This window comes from Salmo salar, unplaced genomic scaffold (genome assembly GCF_905237065.1).
Source record: "Salmo salar unplaced genomic scaffold, Ssal_v3.1, whole genome shotgun sequence".
NCBI lineage: Eukaryota > Metazoa > Chordata > Actinopteri > Salmoniformes > Salmonidae > Salmo > Salmo salar.
The window spans coordinates 755,822-765,000 of record NW_025547587.1 but is presented as its reverse complement, the minus strand read 5'-3'; the positions used below and the strand labels follow the sequence as shown (position 1 = coordinate 765,000).

Genomic DNA, 9,179 nt, shown 5'->3' with positions numbered 1-9,179 from the left:
GCTGCCTAGAGAGACAGAGAGCGAGAGAGACAGAGATTGGCTGTTACTCTAACCAGATCTGTGCCTATTGGCAGAAAGACTCACCAACTTTCTCCCTATTGTCTAGGTGTCTGTAATACTATGATCCTATTGGCTGATAGACTCACCAGGTCTCTGTGTATGAAGCCGTGTGCCTCCAGGTGTTCCATCCCCTCTGAGACGTCCTGACAGATACTCAGTAAGGACCCTGGGCTGAAGGTGCCCCGACGTTGCCTGAAGTAAATTAACAAAAAACAAGACAGCTGAAACGTATGTTGGCCAGGTTGGAGGGTCGGAGTTAAAACCTACAGGAGGGTATCTCTCCAGGAACAGGGTTGGAGTTAAAACCTACAGGAGGGGTATCTCTCCAGGAACAGGGTTGGAGTTAAAACCTACAGGAGGGTATCTCTCCAGGAACAGGGTTGGAGTTAAAACCTACAGGAGGATATCTCTCCAGGAACAGGGTTGGAGTTAAAACCTACAGGAGGGTATCTTTTACATTACATTTGAGTCATGTAGCAGACGTTCTGATCCAGAGAGACTTACAGGAGCAAATCAGGGTTCAGTGCCTTGCTCAAGGGCACATTGACACTTTTTTTTTTACCTAGTCGGCTCGGGGATTCGAACCAGCAACCTTTTGGTTAACCTGCCTAGAACAGCCTATATGCTATCCTGATTAAAAAAAATGATTAAAAAAAACATTGAAAAATGAAAGCAGCGTTATGCAACATGTTTCTGAGTGCAGACCTATGACTTTGGGCTTACCTGATGTAATTGAGCAGACATCCCAGTCCCATGAACTCAGTCACAATGTAGATGGGCTTCTGGTGGGTACACACTCCGTACAGCTGCACCAGCTTAGGATGGGAGAGACGCCTGAGACACACACACGCGCACACACACACACACACACACACACACACACACACACACACACACACACACACACACACACACACACACACACACACACACACACACACACAATGTGGGGATCTTATGGTTACAAACCGTTAGAATGTGTGTGTTATATATGTGTGTGTCCATCCATCTTTTCGTCTATCGATGTGTGCTGTCTGTCCATCCATCTATTCGTCTATCGATGTGTGCTGTCTGTCAGCCCGTGTGTCATGTATTGTACTCACATCATAACCTTGGCTTCCTCTATGAAGTCCTCTTCGTACATGGCTCCCTCTCTGATAGCCTTGATGGCTACTTTGTGTTGAGCTCGCCATTTCCCCAGCCGCACCACCCCAAACTGACCACTACCCAGCTCCTTCATGAAGGTCAGCTCACAAGGGTTGATCTCCCACTTCTCTGTAGGGAGTAGAGTAGGGTAGAGTAGAGTAGAGTATAACAGGGTAGAGTAGAGTAGAACAGGGTAGAGTAGAGTAGAGTAGAACAGGGTAGAGTAGAGTAGAGTAGGGTAGAGTAGAGTAGAGTAGAGTAGAGTAGAGTAGAGTATAACAGGGTAGAGTAGAGTAGAACAGGGTAGAGTAGAGTAGAGTAGAACAGGGTAGACTAGAACAGGGTAGACTAGAACAGGGTAGAGTAGAGTAGAACAGGGTAGAGTAGAGTAGAACAGGGTAGAGTAGAGTAGAACAGGGTAGAGTAGAGTAGAGTAGAGTAGAACAGGGTAGAGTAGAGTAGAACAGGGTAGAGTTGGGTAGGGTAGAACAGGGTAGAGTAGAGTAGAACAGGGTAGAGTAGAGTAGAACAGGGTAGAGTAGAGTAGAGTAGAACAGGGTAGACTAGAACAGGGTAGACTAGAACAGGGTAGAGTAGAGTAGAACAGGGTAGAGTAGAGTAGAACAGGGTAGAGTAGAGTAGAACAGGGTAGAGTAGAGTAGAGTAGAGTAGAACAGGGTAGAGTAGAGTAGAACAGGGTAGAGTTGGGTAGGGTAGAACAGGGTAGAGTAGAGTAGAACAGGGTAGAGTAGAGTAGAGTAGAACAGGGTAGACTAGAACAGGGTAGAGTAGAGTAGAACAGGGTAGAGTAGAGTAGAGTAGAACAGGGTAGAGTAGAGTAGAACAGGGTAGAGTAGAGTAGAGTAGAACAGGGTAGACTAGAACAGGGTAGAGTAGAGTAGAACAGGGTAGAGTAGAGTAGAGTAGAGTAGAACAGGGTAGAGTAGAGTAGAACAGGGTAGAGTAGAGTAGAACAGGGTAGAGTAGAGTAGAGTAGAGTAGAACAGGGTAGAGTAGAGTAGAACAGGGTAGAGTAGAGTAGAGTAGAACAGGGTAGAGTAGAGTAGAACAGGGTAGAGTAGGGTAGGGTGGAACAGGGTAGAGTAAAACAGGGTAGGGTAGAACCGGGTAGAGTAGAGTAGAACAGGGTAGAGTAGGGTAGGGTTAAACAGGGTAGAGTAGAGTAGAACAGGGTAGAGTAGGGTAGGGTGGAACAGGGTAGAGTAAAACAGGGTAGAGTAGAACCGGGTAGAGTAGAGTAGGGTAGAACAGGGTAGAGTAAAACAGGGTAGGGTAGAACCGGGTAGAGTAGAGTAGGGTAGAACAGGGTAGAGTAGAGAAGAACAGGGTAGAGTAGAGTAGAACAGGGTGGAGTAGAGTAGTGTAGGGTAGGGTAGAGTAGAGTAGAACAGGGTAGAGTAGGATATAACAGGGTAGAGTAGGATATAACAGGGTAGAGTAGAGTAGAACAGGGTAGAGTAGAGTAGAACAGGGTAGAGTAGAGTAGAACAGGGTAGAGTAGAGTAGGGTAGAGTAGAACAGGGTAGAGTAGGGTAGAACAGGGTAGAGTAGGATATAACAGGGTAGAGTAGTGTAGGGTAGAACAGGGTAGAGTAGTGTATAACAGGGTAGAGTTGAGTAGAGTAGAACAGGGTAGAGTAGAGTAGAACAGGGTAGAGTAGAGTAGAACAGGGTAGAGTAGTGTAGAACAGTGTAGAGTAGAGTAGAGTAGAGTAGAACAGGGTAGAGTAGTGTAGAACAGGGTAGAGTAGAGTAGAGTAGAGTAGAACAGGGTAGAGTAGAGTAGAACAGGGTAGAGTAGAACAGGGTAGAGTAGAACAGGGTAGAGTAGAGTAGAGTAGAGTAGAACAGGGTAGAGTAGTGTAGAACAGGGTAGAGTAGAGTAGAACAGGGTAGAGTTGAGCAGAACAGGGTAGAGTCGAGTAGGGTAGGGTAGAGTATAGTAGAGTAGAACAGGGTAGAGTAGGATATAACAGGGTAGAGTAGGATATAACAGGGTAGAGTAGAGTAGAACAGGGTAGGGTAGAGTAGAACAGGGTAGAGTAGGATAAAACAGGGTAGAGTAGAGTAGGGTAGAGTAGAACAGGGTAGAGTAGAGTAGAACAGGGTAGAGTAGGATATAACAGGGTAGAGTAGAGTAGAACAGGGTAGAGTAGTGTAGAACAGGGTAGAGTAGTGTAGAGTTGAACAGGGTAGAGTAGTGTATAACAGGGTAGAGTTGAGTAGAGTAGAACAGGGTAGAGTAGAGTAGAACAGGGTAGAGTAGAGTAGAACAGGGTAGAGTAGTGTAGAACAGGGTAGAGTAGAGTAGAACAGGGTAGAGTAGTGTAGAACAGGGTAGAGTAGTGTAGAACAGGGTAGAGTAGAGTAGAGTAGAGTAGAGTAGAACAGGGTAGAGTAGTGTAGAACAGGGTAGAGTAGAACAGGGTAGAGTAGAGTAGAGTAGAACAGGGTAGAGTAGTGTAGAACAGGGTAGAGTAGAGTAGAACAGGGTAGAGTAGAACAGGGTAGAGTAGAGTAGAGTAGAACAGGGTAGAGTAGTGTAGAACAGGGTAGAGTAGAGTAGAACAGGGTAGAGTAGAACAGGGTAGAGTAGAGTAGAACAGGGTAGAGTAGAGTAGAACAGGGTAGAGTAGTGTAGAACAGGGTAGAGTAGAGTAGAACAGAACAGGGTAGTATATAACAGGGTAGAGTGGAACAGGGTAGGACAGAGTAGAGTAGAGTAGAACAGGGTAGAGTAGAGTAGAACCCAACAGGGTAGAGTATAACAGGGTAGAGTGGAACAGGGTAGGACAGAGTAGAGTAGAATCTCACCGTAGCTGAAGCCTGCTGTGGATGGAGCCGATCTCTCCTTTCCTACTGGATACCTCAACCTGGCTACCAGACCTGAGAGAAAAGAGAGGAGAGAAGGGTGAGAGAAAGAGGAGGCGCAAGAGAGAGGGGCGAGAGAGAGGGGCGAGAGAGGAGAGAAAGGGCGAGAGAGAGAGAGGGGCGAGAGAGGAGAGAAAGGGCGAGAGAGAGAGAGGGGCGAGAGAGGAGAGAAAGGGAGAGAGAGAGAGAGGGGCGAGAGAGAGGGGCGAGAGAGGAGAGAAAGGGCGAGAGAGAGAAAGGGCGAGAGAGAGAGAGGGGCGAGAGAGAGGGGCGAGAGAGGAGAGAGAGAGCGAGAGAGACTTTGGCAATGTTAACATATGTTTCCCATGCCAATAAAGAGCCTTGAATTGAAGTGAAAGAGTGTGTGTGGATGCCTTGGTGCATGTGAATACATGTGAATACATGTTGATTGTGTGTGTGTGTGTGTGTGTGTGTGTGTGTGTGTGTGTGTGTGTAGTCTACCTGCAGCGTTGTGGTTGTGGTACTCTATGAGGTCAGGTATCCAGGTGAACAGTGTGTGTGTAGTCTACCTGCAGCGTTGTGGTTGTGGTACTCTATGAGGTCAGGTATCCAGGTGAACAGTGTGTGTGTGTAGTCTACCTGCAGCGTTGTGGTTGTGGTACTCTATGAGGTCAGGTATCCAGGTGAACAGTGTGTGTGTGTGTGTAGTCTACCTGCAGCGTTGTGGTTGTGGTACTCTATGAGGTCAGGTATCCAGGTGAACAGTGTGTGTGTGTAGTCTACCTGCAGCGTTGTGGTTGTGGTACTCTATGAGGTCAGGTATCCAGGTGAACAGTGTGTGTGTAGTCTACCTGCAGCGTTGTGGTTGTGGTACTCTATGAGGTCAGGTATCCAGGTGAACAGTGTGTGTGTGTAGTCTACCTGCAGCGTTGTGGTTGTGGTACTCTATGAGGTCAGGTATCCAGGTGAACAGTGTGTGTGTAGTCTACCTGCAGCGTTGTGGTTGTGGTACTCTATGAGGTCAGGTATCCAGGTGAACAGTGTGTGTGTGTAGTCTACCTGCAGCGTTGTGGTTGTGGTACTCTATGAGGTCAGGTATCCAGGTGAACAGTGTGTGTGTAGTCTACCTGCAGCGTTGTGGTTGTGGTACTCTATGAGGTCAGGTATCCAGGTGAACAGTGTGTGTGTGTGTAGTCTACCTGCAGCGTTGTGGTTGTGGTACTCTATGAGGTCAGGTATCCAGGTGAACAGTGTGTGTGTGTGTGTAGTCTACCTGCAGCGTTGTGGTTGTGGTACTCTATGAGGTCAGGTATCCAGGTGAACAGTGTGTGTGTGTAGTCTACCTGCAGCGTTGTGGTTGTGGTACTCTATGAGGTCAGGTATCCAGGTGAACAGTGTGTGTGTAGTCTACCTGCAGCGTTGTGGTTGTGGTACTCTATGAGGTCAGGTATCCAGGTGAACAGTGTGTGTGTGTAGTCTACCTGCAGCGTTGTGGTTGTGGTACTCTATGAGGTCAGGTATCCAGGTGAACAGTGTGTGTGTAGTCTACCTGCAGCGTTGTGGTTGTGGTACTCTATGAGGTCAGGTATCCAGGTGAACAGTGTGTGTGTGTGTAGTCTACCTGCAGCGTTGTGGTTGTGGTACTCTATGAGGTCAGGTATCCAGGTGAACAGTGTGTGTGTGTGTAGTCTACCTGCAGCGTTGTGGTTGTGGTACTCTATGAGGTCAGGTATCCAGGTGAACAGTGTGTGTGTGTGTAGTCTACCTGCAGCGTTGTGGTTGTGGTACTCTATGAGGTCAGGTATCCAGGTGAACAGTGTGTGTGTAGTCTACCTGCAGCGTTGTGGTTGTGGTACTCTATGAGGTCAGGTATCCAGGTGAACAGTGTGTGTGTAGTCTACCTGCAGCGTTGTGGTTGTGGTACTCTATGAGGTCAGGTATCCAGGTGAACAGTGTGTGTGTGTGTAGTCTACCTGCAGCGTTGTGGTTGTGGTACTCTATGAGGTCAGGTATCCAGGTGAACAGTGTGTGTGTAGTCTACCTGCAGCGTTGTGGTTGTGGTACTCTATGAGGTCAGGTATCCAGGTGAACAGTGTGTGTGTGTGTAGTCTACCTGCAGCGTTGTGGTTGTGGTACTCTATGAGGTCAGGTATCCAGGTGAACAGTGTGTGTGTGTAGTCTACCTGCAGCGTTGTGGTTGTGGTACTCTATGAGGTCAGGTATCCAGGTGAACAGTGTGTGTGTAGTCTACCTGCAGCGTTGTGGTTGTGGTACTCTATGAGGTCAGGTATCCAGGTGAACAGTGTGTGTGTGTGTAGTCTACCTGCAGCGTTGTGGTTGTGGTACTCTATGAGGTCAGGTATCCAGGTGAACAGTGTGTGTGTGTAGTCTACCTGCAGCGTTGTGGTTGTGGTACTCTATGAGGTCAGGTATCCAGGTGAACAGTGTGTGTGTGTGTAGTCTACCTGCAGCGTTGTGGTTGTGGTACTCTATGAGGTCAGGTATCCAGGTGAACAGTGTGTGTGTGTAGTCTACCTGCAGCGTTGTGGTTGTGGTACTCTATGAGGTCAGGTATCCAGGTGAACAGTGTGTGTGTGTGTGTAGTCTACCTGCAGCGTTGTGGTTGTGGTACTCTATGAGGTCAGGTATCCAGGTGAACAGTGTGTGTGTGTGTAGTCTACCTGCAGCGTTGTGGTTGTGGTACTCTATGAGGTCAGGTATCCAGGTGAACAGTGTGTGTGTGTAGTCTACCTGCAGCGTTGTGGTTGTGGTACTCTATGAGGTCAGGTATCCAGGTGAACAGTGTGTGTGTGTGTAGTCTACCTGCAGCGTTGTGGTTGTGGTACTCTATGAGGTCAGGTATCCAGGTGAACAGTGTGTGTGTGTAGTCTACCTGCAGCGTTGTGGTTGTGGTACTCTATGAGGTCAGGTATCCAGGTGAACAGTGTGTGTGTGTAGTCTACCTGCAGCGTTGTGGTTGTGGTACTCTATGAGGTCAGGTATCCAGGTGAACAGTGTGTGTGTGTGTAGTCTACCTGCAGCGTTGTGGTTGTGGTACTCTATGAGGTCAGGTATCCAGGTGAACAGTGTGTGTGTGTGTAGTCTACCTGCAGCGTTGTGGTTGTGGTACTCTATGAGGTCAGGTATCCAGGTGAACAGTGTGTGTGTGTGTGTAGTCTACCTGCAGCGTTGTGGTTGTGGTACTCTATGAGGTCAGGTATCCAGGTGAACAGTGTGTGTGTGTGTAGTCTACCTGCAGCGTTGTGGTTGTGGTACTCTATGAGGTCAGGTATCAAGGTGAACAGGTGTTTCTCAGCCAGGTAGAACTGTTTGGGGCAGCCTGAGGTCTCCTTGATGTGGTAATGCCTTATAGCTGCACCTCCCTCCCTATGACGTTCACACAACATTTAAACAACGTTCCAATGATCCAAACAAATGTTTTTTACTGACACAAGAAATGGAAACATTATGCGGACCTAAGAGAACATTTAAACAACGTTCTAAACTAGGATCCACATTGATGCGTACCCTGCTGACTTGGTGTACAGAGAGACGGTGTAGGCCCCTGGCTGACTGGAGTCCCTTACAATGAACCCCCCCTCTTTATCCTGTAGGGAGACAGAGTTAAACACACACTACACACACCATTTTCTTGTCATTTTAGCAGATGCTCTTATCCAGAGCGACTTACAGTAGTGAACACATACATTTCATACATTTTTCCCCCCCCCCGTACTGGTCACCCGTGGGAATTGAACCCACAACCCTGGCGTTGCAAACATGTTGCAAACACCATGCTCTTCCAACTGAGCCACAGACAGTACACACACACCACAGACGGTACACATACATATACATACCACAGACAGTACACACACCACAGACAGTACACACACACACACACACACAGTAAACACACCCACACATTATGTTTGTTTACTCGCCTCTGTGCGCAGTAGTTCCTCAGCTTTGTTCCGGTTGACATGTTTACTGTACCAGCTGAAACACACACACTAATCCATTAGGTCACACTGCAATATAATACAACACTTAAAGCCAGACTCACTAAATACAAAATAAAATATCAAAACCGGCCAGTAGTTTGTGGACACTTGATCGTCGAACATCTCATTCCAAAAATCATGGGCATTAATATGGAGCTGTTCCCCCCTTTGCTGCTATAACAGCCTCCACTATTCTGGGAAGGCTTTCCACTAGATGTTGGAACATTGCTGCAGGGACTTGCTTCCATTCAGCCACAAGACTATTAGTGAGGTCGGACACTGATGTTGGGCGATTAGTCCTGGCTCGCAGTCGGCGTTCCATTTCATCCCAAAGGTGTTCGATGTGGTTGAGGTCAGGGCTCTGTGCAGGCCAGTCAAGTTCTTCCACACTGATCTCGACAAACTATTTCTGTATGGACCTCGCTTTGTGCACGGGGGCATTGTCATGCTGAAACAGGAAAAGGCCTTCCCCAAAACTGTTGCAACAAAGTTGGAAGCACAGAATCGTCTAGAATGTCATTGTATGCTGTAGCGTTCAGATTTCCCTTCACTGGAATTAAGGGGCCCGAACCATGAAAAACAGCCCCAGACCATTATTCCTCCTTCTCCAAACTTTACAGTTGGCACTATACAGCAAAGGGTTTGGCAGAAAGAGCCAAATCCACTCATTTGAAGGGGTGTCCACATACACATCTTGAAATGTAAAAGTGAAAAGCTTCATTTGTGTCACTTCAAAGTGATTCCATTTTTTGTTTTTGTTTTTAACGAGTTATAAGTACAGCGCCTTCGTTTCCAAATTGCAGGTCAGATTTCTCCAGGTGATTATGACGCCTATTGACCAATTCTATGAGTTGCTCTGACCTACAGCGTCATCTGGATGTGGGCAACAAAAGTTTAACATTCACCTTCTGCTACCATTTCTGTCAAGCCGTCTATGACAGCAATTCCCAAACTAGGGGTCGTGACGCCATGTGGGGCTCGCTTGATATGAAGAGAAAAAAAACCCAATAACAAATACATTGTCTTTTGTAATGTGGTTGACCTTAAAAATCTATATGAAAATGAATGAAATCTAAAATAGAGAGTGCCTTTAGATCGTGGGAAAAGGCCACACTT

The 9,179-nt window shown here is 47.3% G+C and overlaps 1 protein-coding gene across 2 annotated transcripts in view; it reads right to left on the bottom strand.

Annotated features, from left to right (window-relative positions):
- LOC106578163 (tyrosine-protein kinase Tec) overlaps window positions 1–9,179 on the bottom strand; it is a 37,949-nt gene that overhangs the window by 6,557 nt on the left and 22,213 nt on the right. For both annotated transcript variants that reach the window (XM_014156792.2, XM_014156793.2), the window contains exons 9-16: window positions 8,004–8,058; window positions 7,588–7,667; window positions 7,313–7,446; window positions 4,042–4,113; window positions 1,164–1,335; window positions 784–894; window positions 147–252; window positions 1–5 (exon numbers count right to left, since the gene is read on the bottom strand). The exon at window positions 1–5 is cut by the window's left edge and continues 60 nt beyond it. In XM_014156792.2, the coding sequence (XP_014012267.2) occupies window positions 1–5; window positions 147–252; window positions 784–894; window positions 1,164–1,335; window positions 4,042–4,113; window positions 7,313–7,446; window positions 7,588–7,667; window positions 8,004–8,058 (735 nt within the window). The remainder of the gene's footprint in view (window positions 6–146; window positions 253–783; window positions 895–1,163; window positions 1,336–4,041; window positions 4,114–7,312; window positions 7,447–7,587; window positions 7,668–8,003; window positions 8,059–9,179) is intronic.